The following is an 18,122-nucleotide window of genomic DNA, read 5'->3' as shown; positions in this document are numbered from 1 at the left end:
CTCTGTCGCGACAGGGAGCGGTGATTATTTTCTCACACCCCATTTACTTATTTCCTTTACGCATTTCTTTTTAAAATCTTGTCCCTGCCGCACGCGCATCCCTGAGAAAGGGGAAGGGTCAAGGCAGCCCCTTCTTTCGTGGAGCTTTTCCCCCATCCGCCGCTCCCCATGGGGAACGAGCCTTGTACCAGGAACGGTGTGAGCGGAGCGATCGAAAAAGTGAAAGTGAAACTGGGTAGAAAAGGGAAGGAAAAAAAAATTTCAAACAATAAAGTTATTCCCTGACCGGGAATCGAACCCGGGCCGCGGCGGTGAGAGCGCCGAATCCTAACCACTAGACCACCAGGGAAGGATATACACGCCTCTCCTGTCGTCTCTGAAAAGCCAATCTGAGACGTGATTTATTTTTTTTTTAAAATTATTTTTATTTTTTTCTCCAAAATAATCTTTTCGGCGCTCCTTCCCCAAACTGACGGTCGCAAACGTGCTGCAGGCTCCGCGGCGGCCCCGGAAAGGTTCGCCGGGATTAACCGCGGCACTGCAGGAGCCAGCTCAAGCAGAGCGCGAGGCGCTTAAATAAGGCGTTAATTGTAATTAACAGAAATAAAAGGAGGGGAGGTGTTTGCGTAGGGAGCTGAAGGCGAGTAGATCTGACAAAAGGCCTTACAGGGACGGAGGAAGGGAGGTAGCTATGATTCTATGATTCCATAAACGGCCGCTTGGGGCCGCCGTGAGCCCGCAAATTGCCTCGCGGCGCCGCCGCCTTCTGCACGCCCCTCCGCACAACCTCCGCCCTTTATAACCTCGCTGCGACCCTGATTGGCTGCCCGCAGGGTGCAGCGCTTCCCATTGGCTGCGCGCGGGGCGAGGGCGGGGGATGGCTTTGAATTTCCCGCGGTCTGCGCTGATTGGCCCGGCCCCGCCGCGGCTGCCCTGGGGCGGCCCCACGGGGGCGGGAGATGGGTGGATGCGAACGGCGTGCGGGGATTGGCTGAGCTGGAGGGCGCGCTCCGCAGCCGACCAATCAGTATGCGCACTTTGGATCCGCCCCGGCGGAGCGAGCGGAGGCGCCACCGGAGGCGCCAGGGCCGCGCTTGTTCGGGGGGGAGCCGAGGCCGGGCTTTGGGCACGGTTCGGCCTCCAAGGACCGGGCTTGGCCGGGGCGCGGCGATGGTGGAAGGCCAAGGATCGCGGCTGAGCCCCCGAGCTGTAACCCAGCAGTTTTAATCACCTTTTGGAGGGTAATTAACCCCCCTCTGGGCACCAAGCAACGGCCACGCCACCAAACCCGGGAACAAGGCAACGCCGGGGGCCGAAATCCATCACCAGAAGTAACCCGGCTCCGGGGGCAGCCGCGGTGCCGGTGACACAGCCTTGCAGAGCCGGGAACGGCGTGCAAGCGGCGGGTGACACACGTTGGCAGCGGGTGACACGGGCGGCATGCACAAGCGGCGGGTGAGACGCAAAACCGGCGCCACGCAAAGGAGCGTGAGGTGCACAACCGGCGTGCAGCACGCACAAGCAGCGCCCAGTATGCGTGAGCAGTGCCCGGTATGCACAAGCAGCGCCCGGAATGCACAAGCAGCAAGGTGGCATCACCCCGAGTGGGTGACAAACACAAGCGGCGTGCAACGTCGCGACAGCGCGCGACCCAAGCACGAGTCGCACGACCAGCGTGCGCCCCCCCACGCCAGCGCTGTTCTCGCCCCGTTACAACGCGTCGGCCCCGCGACCTCCGCCTGTGCCCCGTCACACGCCCCGCAGAGGAATCCCGGTGACACAGGGAGGCAAAACCCAGAGCACAAAATCAGGGTGAAATCAGGAAACTGAAGCACCGCGACGGCGGGCAGGGCGTGAAAGGGGCACCTGGCCCCCTCACAGAGTCCCCTAAACCCATCCAGGTTCGCACCGGATGGGTAAAAAGCTGAAGAAAGTCCCAAAACGGAGCCGTTTCATCCCGAAGCAACGGGAGCCGGTGCCACCCGTCGTCCTTGTCCCCACGACGAGTCACTCGGGGCTGAGCCAGGCGCCGGCCTCCTCCACAGCCCTGGGGACGACGAGGAAAACCTCGCAGAGCCCTTGGGCGAGGAAATCCCGGAGGAAAGCCCTGCCGGAAGGAAAGGAGGGAGGTGGAGGTGGCACCGGGCGTCCCCCTCGGTGTCCCCTCGGCGTCCCCCGCAGTACCTGAGCTCGGCCTCGCCGCCGATGCGGGCGGGAGCACGGAGCTTGGAGTCCAGGTTGTAGTAGGTGCCGCCCAGCTGCCGGACGGCCAGCCAGTGCTTGCGGCGCAGCGGCAACGCCACGAAGCCCAGTGAGACGTGGGAGGGCACGTTGAGGATGAAGCCCACGATTTGTCCCAGCGCCAGCCGCTCCAGCGACCTGCCGGGGGAGAAAATGGGGTTAGGGGGCTCAAACGTGGGGGCTGGGGGGCTCAAACATGGGGTTAGGGGGGTCAAGCACAGAGCTAGGGGGCTTGAAACTCATGTTAAGGGGCTTAAAAATGGGATTGAGGGGGGTTAAAATAGGAGTTGGGGGATCAAAAGCAGCAGCAGAGGTTCAAAAGCCACCTTTAGGGGCCAAAAGAACAGGGGAGGAGGATTAAAAGCAGCATTGAGGGGCTAAAAAATTAGGTGAGGGGGCTCCAAAGCAGCAGTGAGGGGCTCAAACATGGTGTTGGGCTCAAAAAGTGGTAGTAAGGGGCTCCAAAGCAGCATTAGGGGACCTGAAACTCATGTTAGTGGCCTTAAAATGGGGCTAAGGGGGTAAAAATGGGGCTGGGGGGCTCAAAAGCAGCAGCAGGGGCGCAGAGGTTGCATTAGGAGCTCAAAAGCTGTGCTGAGGGTTAAGAGCAGCAGTGGGGGGCTCACAAAATGAGATTAGAGGGATCAAATATAGGGAGGGGGGCGCTCAAAATGCCATCAGGGGTTCAAAAACAGCATTACGCCCCTCAAAAGTGGCATTAGGAAGAGGCTTGAAGCCTCAAAAAGTGGCGTGAAGGGGCTCAAAACCTGCATTCAGGGCTTGAAGCCCAAGTTGGAGGCTTCAAAATGAGGTTATGGGGCTTAAAACCTACATTTGGAGACTCAAAACCCACGTTTGCGGGCAAAAATATGCGGTTAAAGGGCTCAATAGCAGGGTCAGGTGCTCAAAAGCAGCGTCACGGACTAAAGCGCACTTTTTGGGGTTAAATAGCAGGGTTAAAGGGCTCAAAACCCATATTAAGGGCCTCGAAACCAAGGCAGGGTCTCAAAACCCCCAGTGAGGGGCTCAAAAGCAGGGCTCAAGAGCCCAACAGCAGGGTTAAAGGGCTCAAAACACGTGGGGGGCTCAGCAGTAGGATTAAATGGCTCAAAAGCAGAGTTAAATGGGCTCAAAACCCACATTAAAAGGTTCAAAAATAGGACTATGGGGCTCAATAGCGAAGTTAGGAGGCTCAAAACCCACAACGGGGGGCTTAAAAGAAAGGTTAAAGGGCTCAGTAGCAGGGTTAAGGGCTTCAAAAGTAGTGCTGGGGGCTCAAAAGCCACGTTGGAGGGCTCAAAACGAGGGTTAATTCCCTCAAAACCCCCAATGGGGGGTAAAAAGCAGGCTAGGGGGCTCAAGAGCAGCGTTAGAGGCTCAAAACCAAAATTAAGGGGCGCAAAAATGGATTAGGGACTGAAAAAAAATGGGCTGGGGCCTCAAAAACAGTGTTAAGATCTCAAAACTCACATGAACGGGGGCTAAAAAATGGCGTTTGGGGCTGAAAAGTGGGGTGAAAGGGTTTGATAAAAGGGCCAGGGGGCTCAAACGTGGTATTGTGGGACTAGAAAGCAGCGTTTGGGGGTAAAAAACAGCATTTGGGGGGTAAAAAACAGCATTTGGGGGGTAAAAAGGGGCAAAAATATGGGGTTAAAGGGCTCAAGAGCAGGGTTGGGGGCTCAAACCCTATAGGGGGAACCTTAAAATCTGCAGTGGGGGGCTCGGTTGTGGGGTTAAAGAGTTCACGAGCAGAATTTGGGGTCTCAAGCCCCACATTAGGGGCTGAAATAATAGGTGAGGGGCTAAAAGAATTCCTCGGGGTTCAAAAACCAGCATGAGGGGCTCGAAGAGCCGTGCCGGGAGCTTGTGAGCGTCGTTTTGGGATGAAAAAAGAAGGTTTTGGGGGCTCCTCACCGGCGCTTGTCCCACCAGACGGCCGCCAGCCCCAGGCTCTGCAGCGCGGCCATGATCACGTTCACGTCGTAGTTGCCCGTCCCCAAAACGCTGCGGTGGGGGTTGAGGCGGGCGTCGGGCGCCAACCTGGGGGGGGTGTAAAAAAGCGAAGAAACGTTAAAAACCTACGGAAACGGGCTAAAAAAAAGGGGCGGAAAGGGGCAAAACGCACCTCTTGCAGATGTCGTCGGCAGCCTCCTGGGTGAAGCAGGGGCGCTGCAGGACGTTGTTGAGCGCGTGGACGGCGCAGAGCTCCAGGCGCTGCCGCTCGTGGTACAGCCCCGGCTCGGCCCCCCCGGCCGGGGGGGGCCCCGACATGACCCCGGTGCCGGGGGGGGGACGGCGGCGGGGTTTGGGGTGCGCGGCGGTGGCCCCCGAATCGCTGCGAAGGGGGTGGGGGGGAATAAGGGGGTGGGGGGGGCTCTGCTGGTAGCCCCCAGTCTCAGGCCCCAACCCCAGGTGTCCCAAGAACCCCCCCTCAGGAAGCTCCCCCCTCCCCGGGCCACCCCAAACCTTCCAGCCCCCCCCCCCCCAGCCCCCTAGGACCCCTCCAAGCCCCCCCAAATTTTTCCATCACCTTCCTGTACCCCCAAAGACCCTCCAGCCCCCCCCCGACACCCTCAAGCACCCCACCCGCCCCCCCTCAAACCTTCCAGACCCCCCCCCTTGGCCTCCTAGGACCCCTACACCCCTCCCAAAACCCCCCAAAATTTCCAGACACCTTCCTGCACCCCCCAAAACCCTCCAGACCCCCCCCTACACCCCCAGATTCCCCCTACACCCCCAGACCCCCCCAGACACCTTCTGGACCCACCAACTTCCCCAAGACCCCCCCCAAAAAAACCTTCAAGCCCCCCCCAATACCCCCAAACCCCCTCAACCACCACCCGTACCCCCCCTCAGCCCCTCGTGCGCCCCCAAATCCCCCCCCAACAAACCCAAAGCCCCCCCAAAACCCCTCAGCCCCCCCCAAAACCCCCTCAGACCCCCCCCCAAAACCTTCAGCCCCCCCAAACCCCCCTCAGACCCTGACCCCCCAAAACCCCTCCAATCCCCCCAAAACACCCCCAAAACCCCTCCAATCCCCCCCCAAACGCCCCCAACCCCCCAAAAAACGCCCCCAGCCCCCCCCAAACCCCCTGCAGCCCCCCCAGGACCCCCCCTTGCCCCCCCAGCTCCCCTCAGGGCCTTGCAGGCCCCTTCCCGGGGACACCCAGGACAGGGCCCCACGGGCCTCCCAGGCCCCCCCCGACCCCCCCAGCCCTCTCCAAGCCCCTCGAACCCCCCCAAACCCCTCGGACCCCCCACCCCCAGAGCCCCCCCCCAACCCCCCCGGGCCTGCCCAGCGCACCCCGCGCCTCCTCCCGGGCCTCCGGCGGCCGCATCGCCTACAGCGGGCGGGCGGAACTACAACTCCCAGCGTGCCCCGCGGCCCCCAGCGGAAACACCCCGTCCCGCCGCGGACCTTCCTCCCGGCGTGCTTTGCGCCCCGCCCGCTAAACCCTTGCGGACCTTCCTCCCGGCATGCCCCGCGGCGGAAGGTGGAGGCGCAGCCACTAGGAGGCGGTGTCACAGCTTTTAATGTCCCCCCCGGTGCCCGGTCCCGGCCTTTTCGGTCCCCTCAGCAGAGCTGGACGCATCCGCCGTGTCCGCGGCAGGCTGGGGGGGGACAGGGGGTGACAGGGGGCGGGGGGGACACTGGGGACAATGGGGGACATTGGGGGACATTGGGGGACGTGGGGACATCTGGGGGCAGGGGGACATTGGGGGACATATGGGGACATTGCGGGACGTATGGGGACATTGGGGGACATGGGGACAATGGGGGTGATGGGGGCATTGGGGGACATATGGGGACATCTGGGGACATTGGGGGATATGGGGACATTGAGGACATGGGGACATTTGGGGGCATATGGGGACACTGGGGGATGTGGGGACATCTGGGGACAGGGGGACATCTGGGGGCATGGGGACATTGGGGGACATGTGGGGACATTGGGGTACGTGGGGACATTGGGGGTGATGGGGGCATTGGGGGGCATATGGGGACATTGGGGGATATGGGGACATTGAGGACATGGGGACATTTGGGGGCATGTGGGGACGTTGGGGGCATATGGGGACATCTGGGGTCATGGGGACATTTGGGGGACATGACATTGGAAGATGTGGGGACATCTGGGGGACATGGGGATATGGGGGGAAATGGGGACACGAGGACATCTGGGGGACATGGGGACATCTGGGGATATGGGGACATTGGGGAACATTGGGACATCTGGGGACGTGAAGACGTCTGGGGGACATGGGGACATTGGGGATCACGGGGACATGGGGACATCTGGTGGGACCGGGGGCATGGGAATGTCACACCTGGGGGACATGGGGACACCTGGGTGACATGGGGCTATGGGGACACGGGGACATCTGGGGGATTTAGGGACATGGGCCCAGACAGGAGGACAGTGGGGGATTTTGGGACACGGGGGGGGTTGGGGACATAAAGGGGGACATTGCAGGACATGGGCACAAGTGGGACAAGGGGACATGGAGGCCTTGGGGACATTTGGGGTGACACAGGGGACAGAGGGACACAGGGACATGGGGACATATGGGGGGGACATGGGACGCAAATATAAGGGACATGGGGGACAGGAGGGGACATGGGGACAGGAGGGGACACTGGGGGACAGGAAGGGACACTGGGGGACAGGAGGGGACACTGGGGGACATGGGGGACAGGAGGGGACGTGGGGTGCTACGAGGGGATAGGAAGGGACACGGGGGACAGGAGGGGACAATGAGGACAGGAGGGGACACTGGGGGACAGGAGGGGACACGGCACCCACCCAGGAGGCTGCTCCAGAAGGCGTCGCGGGTGGCAGCGCCGGTGACGGCCCCGGGCGCGGCGGGGTTGCGGCGGGTGCTGGTGACGCTCAGCGCCCGTCCCTCGTCCCCAACGCTCATCACCTCCACCTCCACCACGTGCCAGTCGGGGATGCTGCGGGGTGGCGGCGGGGGGACGTTGTGGGGACAACGGGGTGGCACCGGGGGACGCGCGGCGATGGGGCGGCGACGGCACCGAGACCCGGATCCTGCACCCCAGTGCTGCCACCGGGGGCTGGTTGGGGACATGGGGGACGTTGGGGGGGACATGGGGTGGCACAAGGGACATTGGGGTGGCACAAGGGACATTGGGTGGCACAAGGGACATGGGGGTGGCACGGGGGACAGGACATGCTGATGGTGACAGGGTGGTGACAGCCGCTGGTGGCACGGAGTCCCCATCCCTGTTCCTCGCTGCTGCCACCCCGTTCAGGTGGGGACGTTGTGGGGACACTGGTGGCACAGGGGGCACCAGGGGACACCAGGGGACACCAGGTGACAAGGGACACCGGGGACAAACCCACCCCAAAGCCACCACAAGTGTCCCACAGCCCCGCTCCCCACCACCGTATCCCGGTTGGGGACACGGGGAGGTGCCACCAGGTGCCACCAAGGACCCGAGGTGCCACCAGGAGGTGCCACCCGGCGGTGCCACCGCCTGTCACCCACCTGGGGTCGGCCACCAAGCAGGCCCGGACGCCGTCGAAGCCCAGGCTGGGGGCGGCCACGGCGGCGGCCGCCATCGTGTTGACGTTGTTGGGGGCCAGGGGACAGAGGGGACGCAGGGGACCCTCGTAGAGGACCTTGCGGCCACCCGCGGCCACCGCGGCCACCAGCCGCTCCCGCAGCCAGCCCTGCAGCCGGAAGCTCTGCGGGGCCTTCGTCATCGTCACCTTCAGCGCCTGGTGGCCGGGGGGGGGGGGACGGACGCCGTCACCAACCGGGGTTGGCAACCGTTGTCCCCAAAGCCCGACGGGGACACAGCCCGGGGTGTCCCCAAACCCTAACGGAGTCCCCAACCTTGAACGTTGTCCCCAAACCCTATTAAGGGACCCAAATTTGGATGTCCCCAGACCCTAATGTGGTCCCCAAGGTTGAACATTGTCCCCAAAGTCTGATGGGGACACAGCCCAGGGTGTCCCCAAACCCTAACGGGGTCCCCAAGGTTGGGCATTGTCCCCAAACCCTAATAAGGGACCCAAATTTGGATGTCCCTAAATCCTAACAGGGTCCCCAGCCGTGAACATTGTCCCCAGACCCTAATATAGAACCCAAATGTGGATGTCCCCAGACCCTAATGTGGTCCCCAACCTTGGGCATTGTCCCCAAACCCTATTAAGGGACCCAAATTCGGATGTCCCTAAACCCTAACGTGGTCCCCAACCTTGAACCTTGTCCCCAAACCCTAATATAGAACCCAAATGTGGATGTCCCCAAACCCTAATGTGGTCCCCAAGGTTGAACATTGTCCCCAAAGCCTGATGGGGACACAGCCCGGGATGTCCCCAAACCCTAACGGGGTCCCCAAGGTTGGGCATTGTCCCCAAACCCTATTAAGGGACCCAAATTTGGATGTCCCCAAACCCTAACGTGGTCCCCAACCTTGGGCATTGTCCCCAAACCCTAATATAGAACCCAAATTTGGATGTCCCCAAACCCTAATAAGGGACCCAACTTTGGACATTGTCCCCAAACCCCAATGGGGTCCCCAACCTTGGGCATTGTCCCCAAACCCTAATAAGGGACCCAGCTCTGGACGCTGTCCCCAACCCTAGAAGTGGCTCCCAAACTAAGATGCTGTCCCCAAACAGCGTCCCCAAGCTCCATGGTGTCCCCAACCCCCTGTCGTCCCCAAGCCCCGTGGTGCCTCCAACCCCCTGGTGTCCCCATGGTGTCCCCAACCCCCCAGTGCCCCCAACCCCCCGGTGCCCCCCCAGTGTCCCCAGTCCCCCGGTGCCCTCCCAGTCTCCCCGACCCCCCGCTGCCCCCCCGGTGTCCCCAAGCCCCCGGTGTCCCCGGTGTCCCCAGGGGCTCACAGCCAGCGTGCCACTGTCATCCATGCGCCGGATGTCCTCGCAGCCCCACAGGGCGCCACGGGGGACGTAGAGCGTGTGGCCCCCCCGCGCCGCCGCCCCCCGCAGCCGCTGCTCCGTCAGGGGGTCGGCCAGCGCCGTGGGGGACCCCAGCTGGGGACACGCTTGTCACCACCTCCCTGTCCCCAAAGGCCCGGCCCCGATGTCCCCAACGTCCCCAGTGTCCCAGCCCCAATGTCCCTGATGTCCCCGTTGTCCCCAACATCCCGACCCAAATGGCCCCAACGTCCCAACCCCAATGTCCCCAACGTCCCCAATGTCCCGGCCCCGATGTCCCCAATGTCCCTGTTGTCCCCAACATCCTGACCCCAATGTCCCCAATGTCCCAGCCCCAGCGTCCCCAACGGCACAGCCGCAATGTCCCCGTTGCCCCCAGTGTCCCGGCCACCATGTCCCCAATGTCCCCATTATCCCCAACATCCTGACCCCAGTGTTCCCAACATCCCAACCCCAATGTCCCCAACGTCCCAGCCCCGATGTCCCCAATGTCCCCAATATCCCGACCCCAATGTCCCCATCGTCCCAGCCCCGATGTCCCCAAAGTCCCAGCTCTGATGTCCCCAACATCCCCAATGTCCCAGCCCCAACGGCCCCAATGGCCCAGCCCTGATGTCCCCAATGTCCCCATTGTCCCCAACATCCTGACCCCAATGTCCCCAACATCCCAACCCCAATGTCCCCATCGTCCCAGCCCCGATGTCCCCAAAGTCCCAGCTCTGATGTCCCCAACATCCCCAATGTCCCAGCCCCAACGGCCCCAATGGCCCGGCCCCAATGTCCCCAGTGTCCCCAGTGTCCCCAACATCCCGACCCCAATGTCCCCAATGGCCCAGCCCCAATGTCCCCAGTGTCCCCAATGTCCCCAGCATCCCAACCCCAATGTCCCCAACATCCCAGCCCCGATGTCCCCAATGTCCCCAATGTCCCCAACATCCCAGCCCCAATGTCCCCAATGCCCCAGCCCCAATGTCCCCAATGTCCCCATTGTCCCCAACATCCCGACCCCAGTGTCCCCAATGGCCCAGCCCCAATGTCCCCAATGCCCCCAATGTCCCCAACATCCCAGCCCCAATGTCTCCAACGTCTCAACCCCAATGCCCCCAACTTCCCCACCACCCCACCCCCAATGTCCCCAACCCTGCTGTCCCCAACTGCCCCCAGTGTCCCCTCCCCGCCCTCCCCCACTGTCCCCGCTGTCCCCAACCTCCCCGGTGTCCCCTGCCCGTGCCCGGTGTCCCCACCATGAAGTCGGCGTGGGCCAGGATGTCCTCGCCGTGCTCCTGCGCCACGCAGGGGTGTGCCACCTCCACCACCAGGTCCACCGCCCTGGGGACACGGGGGGACACCGGGGGACACTGGGATGTGGCGGGGACAGGGGGTGGCACTGGGGGACACCGGGATGTGGTGGTGGCACGGGGGGACACTGGGATGTGGTGGGGGCACGGCGGGACACTAGGACGTGGTGGGGACATGGAGTGACACCGGGGGACATGGGGGACACTGGGACATGGCAGGGACATGGGGTGGCACTGGGGGACACTGGGATGTGGTGGGGACACAGGGGGACACTGGGACATGGTGGGGACACAGGGTGGCACTGGGACACCAAGTGGCACTGGGATGTGGGGGGACATCGGGTGGCACTGGGACATGGCGGGACCTTGGGGGCGTGGGGGTCCTTGGGGTGACACTGGGGTCCCAGATTGGCACTGGGGTCCCAAGGGTGACACTGGGGTCCTGGGAGGTGACATGGGTGACACTGGGGTCCCAGAGTGACGTTGGGGGTCCCAAGGGTGACACTGGGGTCCTGGGGGGGTGACACGGGTGACATTGGGGTCCCAAAGGTGACCTGGGGGACCTTGGGGTGACATTGGGGTCCATGGGGTGATGCTGGGGTCCTGGGGGAGGGGGTGACACGGGGTGGCTTTGGGGTCCCGGAGTGACACTGGGGGTCCCGGGGGTGACGTTGGGGTCCACGGGGTGACATTGGGGGGGGGGGTGTCTTGGGGTGCATGGGGGGTGACGGGGAGGGTCTGGGGGTGACGGGGGGGGACAGGGAGGTGTGGGGGTGACGGGGGGGGACAGGGGGTGATGGGGGGGGTCTGGGGGTGACAGAGGGGGGTGGGGGTGACGGGGGGGACAGGGGGTGACGGGGAGGAGTTGACGGGGGGGTTTGGGGTGCCGGGGGGGGGTCCCCCACTCACATCTGGGGCAGCAGGCTCAGGTCCCGCAGGCGCAGGGGGGGGGGCAGCCCCTCCAGGGCCCCCCCGTCCCGCGCCCAGACGAAGGCCAGCGCCAGCCCCAGGGGGGGGCCCCGCGCCAGCAGCTGCCCCGCCAGGAACTGCCCTGGGGGGGGGGACACGGGGGGGCGCCCCCAGTTCTCCCAGTCACCCCCAGTCACCCCCCAGCTGCCCCCAGTCACCCCCAGTTGCCCCCCCGTCGCCCACCCCCAATTGCCCCCATTCCCCCCCCGTTGCCCCCACTCCCCCCCTAGCCCCCCATAATTGCCCCCATTGGCCCCCAGCTCCCCCAATTGCCCCCCACCCCCCCAGTTTGCCCTATAGCTCCCCGTTGCCCTTTAATTGCCCCCGCAGCCCCCCCAGTTGCCCCCAATTACCCCCCACATCCCCCCAATTACCCCCATTGCCCCCCAATTACCCCAAGCCCCCCCTTTACCCCCATAGCCCCCCAACTCCCCCCCCAATTAACCCTTAATTATCCAATTGCCCCCATAGCCCCCAACTGCCCCCCCGCCCCACAATTACCCCCTCCAATTGCCCCATAGCCCTCAATTACCCCATGCCCCACAATTACCCCACAGAATTGCCCCCATAGCCCCCATTTAGCCCCCCATTCCCCATCCAATTGCCCCCCCATTGCCCCCCACACCCCCAATTACCCCCTTAATTGCCCCTATACCTGCAATTACCACCCCAAGTACCCTGCCAGTTGCCCCCACAGCCCCCAATTACCCCCATAGCCCCCAATTACCCCCGTAGCCCCCCCAATTACCCCCACAGCCCCCAATTACCCCCATAGCCCCCCAATTACCCCCCGTAGCCCCCAATTACCCCCATAGCCCCCCAATTACCCCCATAGCCCCCAATTGCCCCCATGCTGCCCTATTGTCCCCCAGTTGCCCCATCCAATTGCCCCCACCCCCTAATTACCCCAATTGACCCAATTACACCTAGTTGCCCTAATTACCCCCAATTGCCCCTTAGCACCCCATTACCCCATAGCCCCCCGATTGCCCCCATACCCCAATTGCCCCAATCTCCCCCCAATTACCCCCAATTACCCCAATTACCCCCAATTGCCCCAAAGCCCTCCATTACTCCATATCCACTAATTGCCCCAATTACCCCCAATTACCCCATAGCCCCAATCCCCCTAATTGCTCCAATTACCCCAATTACCCCCAATTACCCCAATTACCCCCAATTGCCCCAAATACCCCCAATTGCCCCAAAGCCCCCATTACTCCATAGCCCCTAATTGCCCCTATTACCCCAATTGCCCCATAGCCCCCCAATTGCCCCAATTCCCCCAATTGCCCTAGTCCCCCTAATTGCCCCCATATCTCCTATTGCCCCAATTACCCCTAATTGCTCCCATACCCCTAATTGCCCCCATGCCCCCAATTGCCCCATAGCCCCCAATTGCCCCATAGCCCCCAATCCTCCCCAATTGCCCCCCACCCCCAATTGCCCCCCACGCCCCTAATTGCCCCCCCCCCCATACCCAGCCGTCCATAGCCCAGGATCCCCACACGGCGGCACCGGGGGGGCCCCGCGTCCTCCGCCATGGCCTGTGGGGTCAAGGGTCAGGGGGCGGGGTCAGGACCAGGGGGCGGGGCCAACTGGGGTCAAGGGTCAGGGGGCGGGGTCAGGACCAGGGGGCGGGGTCAAATGGGGTCAAGGGTCAGGGGTCGGGGGCAAGGGGGCGCTATGGGTCCTGGCTGCCCCATAACTGCCCCCATGTCCCTATAACTGCCCCCATTACCCCATAACTGCCCCTAATACCCCATAACTGCCCCCATTACCCCATAACTGCCCCTAATACCCCATAACTGCCCCCATTACCCCGTAACTCCCCCCAACACCCCATAACTGCCCCCATTACCCCATAACTGCCCCCCTTGCCCCCTTACCTGCCCCCATAGGCCCCTAGCTGCCCCCCAGCCCCACAAGCACCCCTCTTACCCCCATAACCCCCCCCAAGCACTCCCTAACTGCCCCCTCTGACCCCTTACTGCCCCCCTCCACCCAACAACTGCCCCCCCCACCCCATAATTGCCCCTTCTACCCCCCCGCCTCCCCCCAACCCCATCCACTACCCCCACGATTGCCCCCCAATAGCCCCTAATGCCCCCCCGCAACAGCCCCCCCCTTGCCCCCTAAATGCCCCCCCTGACCTCTAACTGCCCCCCAACTGCCCCCCAACTGCCCCCCCCCACCCCATAACTGCCCCCCCAGCCCCCACCTGCCCCACGTCCCGCAGTCCCAGGGCCCGGCTCGACCTTTGTCCCCCCCCACACCCCCCCCCGGGGGTGGTTAATGCTCAACCCGAGCACCCGGACCCATCGCGGGGGGGGGCATAGGGGCCCCGGGGCCTTTTTTTGGGGGGGGGCAAAGGGGGGGGGGCAGAGATTTTCGGGGGGAGGCACCTGGGTTTTTATTTTGGGGGGGCACGGGGGGGGGGCAGACACCTGGGTCCCTATTTTTGGGGTGTCATGGGGGGGGCAGACAGCTGGATCCCTATTTGGGGGGGGGGGGATGGGGGGGCGGACACCTGGGCCTAATTTTGGGGGGCATGGGGGGGCAGACACCTTGATCCCCATTTTGGGGGGGGGGGTTCGGGGGGGGCAGACAGATGGATCACGATTTGGGGGGGGTCATGGGGGGGCAGAGAGCTGAGTCCCTATTTCGGGGGGGGCATGGGGGGGGGGCAGACACCTGGGTCCATATTTTGGGGGATCATTGAGGGGGGGGCAGACACCTGAGTCTATATTTTGGGGGGTTTGGGGGGGGGCAGGCACCTGGCTCCCCCATTTTGGGGGGGTCATGGGGGGGGGGCAGGCACCTGGCTCCCCATTTTGGGGGAGTCATGGGGGGGGGGGGGGGCAGGCACCTGGCCTCCCATTTTGGGGGGGGGGGGGGCACCGGATGCCTGGGACCCACCTGGGGGGGGCTCTTGGTTGGAGGGGGGGGGCGGCACCGGAAGCCCCGTGCCCTCCCCCCCCCCCGTGCCCCCCCCCCAAACCCATCACCAGGCCCCGTTGCCACAGCAACGGCTCCGCATCCCCCCCCCCCCAACTCCTCCCGTCGCCCCGGCAACGGCTCCGCAGCGCGCGCCCCCCCCCCCCCCCCGCGGTTGCCACGGCGACCGCTCTGCAGCACCGTTACCACGGCAACCGGGAGCGCTCCCCCCGCCCCCCCACCCCCCCCCGTGCAGCGTTGCCATGGCGACCGCCGCAGTGCCCTCCCCATCCCAGCGCTGCCGCGGCAACCGGCCCGTTGCCATGGCGACGAGCATCCGCAGGCCGGTGGGGAGGGGGATTTTTTTTTTTGGGGGGGGGGCACCGCTGGTTGCTATGGAAACGGGGGGAGCCCCCCCCCCATCCCTACGTCCTCCTTCATGCCTCGCACACGCGTGTGCGCGCCCCTTGGCGTGTGCTTGGCGTGTGCGGCCCCCCCTGCACGTGCAAAACCCCAAAACGCCCCCCAAATCCCCCCCAAATCTCCCCAACCCCCCCCAAAATCACCCCAACCCCCCCCCCAAACACCCCCAAAAACCCCGCTAAGGACACGCTAAGGACACGCCAAGCACACGCCTTGCCCCCCCCCCCCCGCCCCCCCCCCCCCCCCAGAGAGGCTCCCGGCGGCGGTTGGAAACACCGTGATGGATTTTATTAAAATAGGAAAGTGTTGGCCGCGGCGAATTAAAAAATCCCCCCCCCCCGGGCCTAGAAAAGCCCCCCTTGGCCCCCCCCCCCAGCCCCTCCCCTCCCCCCCTTTGCGCCCCTCCCCCCCCTTTTATTTCTGCCCCCTTGGGGGGGGGGGAGGGGAGAGGAGGGGGGAGGGGGGCAGCATGGGGGGGGCCGCAAGCAAGCGAGAGCGCGGGGCGGGGGGGGGGGGGGGGTCGCCTGTGGCACGGGGCGTCGCACGAGGCCCTTGCACGAGGCCTCGCCTTGCACGAGTCCGTTGCACGAGGCCTTTGCACGAGGCCCCGCGTTGCACGAGGCCCCGCATTGCACGAGGCCGGTGCACAAGTCCACGGCAGGAGGCCGCTGCACGAGGCCCCATGTTGCACGAGGCCCCATGTTGCACGAGGCCGTTGCACGCAGCCACGCGTTGCACAAGTCCATTGCACGAGAGCCCGTGTCGCACGAGGCCACGTGTTGCACAAGGCTGCCGCGTCTGTGTCTCTCGCACGGTCTTGGGGCACTCTGGAGGGGTTTGCAGCTGCACAACCGTTGCACAAGGCTCCATGTTGCACGAGGCCCCACGTTGCACGAGGCCCCACGTTGCACGAGGCCCCACGTTGCACGAGGCCCCACGTTGCACGAGGCTGCCGTTGCACAAGGCTGCTGTCACGTGACGTGGTCGTTGCACCAGGCCCCGTGTTGCACGAGGCCCCCCCGTCATCTGGGCCCTCCCTTCTGCGTCCCTTGCACATCCTCCTTGGAGGTGCTCACGAGGGGGGGGGGCACGAGGCCGCACGTTGCACAAGGGCTGAGCGTCGCCTGTGGCAGCCATTGCACAATGCTGTGCATTGCATGAGGCTGCCGTTGCACAAGGCCAGGCATTGCACAAGGGGCTGGGTGGCACAAGGCCGTGCTTTGCACGAGGCCATGTGTTGCACAAGGTTGTGCTTGGCACGGGGGGGGGTTGTATTGCATGAGGTTGTGCATCGCACGAGGCCACACGTTGCATGAGGCCACACATTGCACAGTGTCATGCATTGCACAAGGGCTCCACAGCACAAGGTTGTGCGTTGCACGGAGCTGTGCATCACACGAGGCTTCTGTGCACTGCACAGCGTTGTGCACTGCATGATGCCCTTGTTGCAGAACACCGTGCATTGCACAGCACCATGCATTGCACGATTTTGTGCATCATGAAAGTGGTCAATTGCGAAAGGCATTGCACAAGGCTGCGCATTGCACGAGGCCGTGCATTGCACGAGGCTGTGCACTGCACGAGGCCGTGCATTGCACGAGGCTACCATTGCACAACACTGTGCGCTGCACCTCCAGTGCAGAAGGTTGTGCACCACACAAGCAGTCCATTGCTGAACCCTGCGCATTGCACAACCCTGTGGATTGCACGAGGCCGCCACTGAAGAACACTGTGCATTGCACAAGTCCTTGATTACCATAAGCTGTGCACTGCACAACCCCGAGCGTTGCACGAGTCCTTCGATGCAAAAGGCCATGAGCTGCACAACGCCACGCGTTGCACAAGTCTTTCATTGCAAAAGGCCATGCACTGCATAACACTGTGCATCGCACAAGCCCTTCGTTGCAAGAAACCTGTGCATTCCACAAGGTAGTCATTGCAAAACACAGTGCATTGCACAACGCTGAGCACTGCACAGCTATCTCACTGCAAAAGGCCGTGCACTGCACGAGTGCTTCATGGCACAAGGCTGTGCATCACGCAACTCCACACATCACATAAGTCCGTCACTGCAAGAAACTGCACCCCAGAAGGCCTTCTTGGCACAAGATTGTGCATTGCACAGCACTGCATCACACAAACCCCTCGTTGCAAAAGGCCACACGTTGCACGAAGTCTTCACTGCAAAATGCTGTGCACTGCACGACGCTGTGCATTGCGCACTTACTTCAATGCAGATCGTGCATTGCACAACGCTGTGCATTGCACGACTGCTTCACCGCAAAAACCTGTGCCTTGCACACGGTTTTCATTGCAGAAGGCTGTGCATTGTGCAGCACTGTTCACTGCACAAGTCCTTCATTACCGACAGTTGTGCACGGCACAAATCTTTCGCTGCAAAAGTGCATGCATTGCCCCAGGCCTTCACTGCAAAAGCCTGTGCATTGCACGACAATGTCCATTGCACAATTCCTTCATTGCTAAACACTGTGTATTGCATGGCACTGTGCACTGCACAAGGCCTTCATTGCAGAAGCCTGTGCTTTGCACAACGCTGTGCATTGCACAACTGCTTCACTGCAAAAGCCTGTGCACTGCACAATGCTGTGAGTTGCACAAGTGCTTCATTGGAAAAGCCCGTGCATTGCACAAGTCCTTCATTGTAAAGCCAGTGTTTTGCACAACACATTGCACAACTTCACTGCAAAAGCCCGTGCATTGTGCAACGCTGTGCATTACACATCGTGCAGCACTGTGCAGTACAAAGGGCTTCACTGAAGCCTGTGCTTTGCACAACAATGTGCATTGCACAACTCCTTCACTGCAAAAGCCCGTGTATTGCGCAGTGCCATGCATCACACAACTCCTTCATTGCAAAAAGTTGTACATCACACAACTCCATTCATCGCACAGGTCCTTCACTGCAAAAACCTGTGCATTGCACGTCACTGCGCATTGCACAAGCGCTTCTTTGCAAAAGCCTGTGCATTGCACAACACTGTGCATTGCGCAAGTGCTTTATTGCAAAAAACAGTACGTTGCACAACACCGTGCATCACCCAAGCATTTCATTGCAAAAAGTCTGTGCAATTGCACAACGCTATGCATTGCACAAGTATTTCGTTGCAAAAGTCAGTGCATTGCACAGTGCTGTGCATTGGACAGATACCTCATTGAAAAAGTCAGCGCGTTGCACAACACTGTGCATTGCACAGGTACTTCAGTGAAAAAGCCTGTGCATTGCACAACACTGTGAACTGCACAGGTACTTCATTGCAAAAGTCGGCGCACTGCACAGTACCATGCATTGCACAAGTGCTTC

The 18,122-nt window shown here is 62.5% G+C and overlaps 2 protein-coding genes across 3 annotated transcripts; both read right to left on the bottom strand.

Annotated features, from left to right (window-relative positions):
• Window positions 1-1,208: 1,208 nt before the first annotated feature.
• On the bottom strand, window positions 1,209-5,735 carry JOSD2 (Josephin domain containing 2). 2 transcript variants are annotated; one of them, XM_083853563.1, is made up of 5 exons: window positions 5,707-5,735; window positions 4,367-4,576; window positions 4,156-4,281; window positions 2,185-2,379; window positions 1,209-2,107 (listed from the first exon to the last, which is right to left on the bottom strand). In XM_083853563.1, exons 1-5 carry the CDS (start codon window positions 5,718-5,720, stop codon window positions 2,008-2,010), a joined length of 645 nt encoding a protein of 214 aa, XP_083709689.1. In that variant the 5' UTR covers window positions 5,721-5,735; the 3' UTR covers window positions 1,209-2,007. The 2 variants fall into 2 exon arrangements, with proteins under 2 accessions (XP_083709689.1, XP_083709690.1); XM_083853564.1 differs by lacking the exon at window positions 5,707-5,735 and adding an exon at window positions 5,546-5,686.
• Window positions 5,736-5,757: 22 nt separating this feature from the next.
• On the bottom strand, window positions 5,758-13,711 carry ASPDH (aspartate dehydrogenase domain containing). The gene is made up of 8 exons (XM_083853562.1): window positions 13,662-13,711; window positions 12,921-12,987; window positions 11,381-11,522; window positions 10,418-10,502; window positions 9,120-9,269; window positions 7,753-7,985; window positions 7,047-7,198; window positions 5,758-5,853 (listed from the first exon to the last, which is right to left on the bottom strand). Exons 2-8 carry the CDS (start codon window positions 12,982-12,984, stop codon window positions 5,816-5,818), a joined length of 864 nt encoding a protein of 287 aa, XP_083709688.1. The 5' UTR covers window positions 12,985-12,987; window positions 13,662-13,711; the 3' UTR covers window positions 5,758-5,815.
• Window positions 13,712-18,122: the final 4,411 nt, after the last annotated feature.

The sequence above is a fragment of the Anser anser genome (assembly GCF_964211835.1).
Source record: "Anser anser genome assembly, contig: HAP1_SCAFFOLD_259, whole genome shotgun sequence".
Lineage (NCBI taxonomy): Eukaryota > Metazoa > Chordata > Aves > Anseriformes > Anatidae > Anser > Anser anser.
The sequence above is the reverse complement of the archived record's forward strand: the minus strand, read 5'-3'. Positions and strand labels throughout refer to the sequence as shown.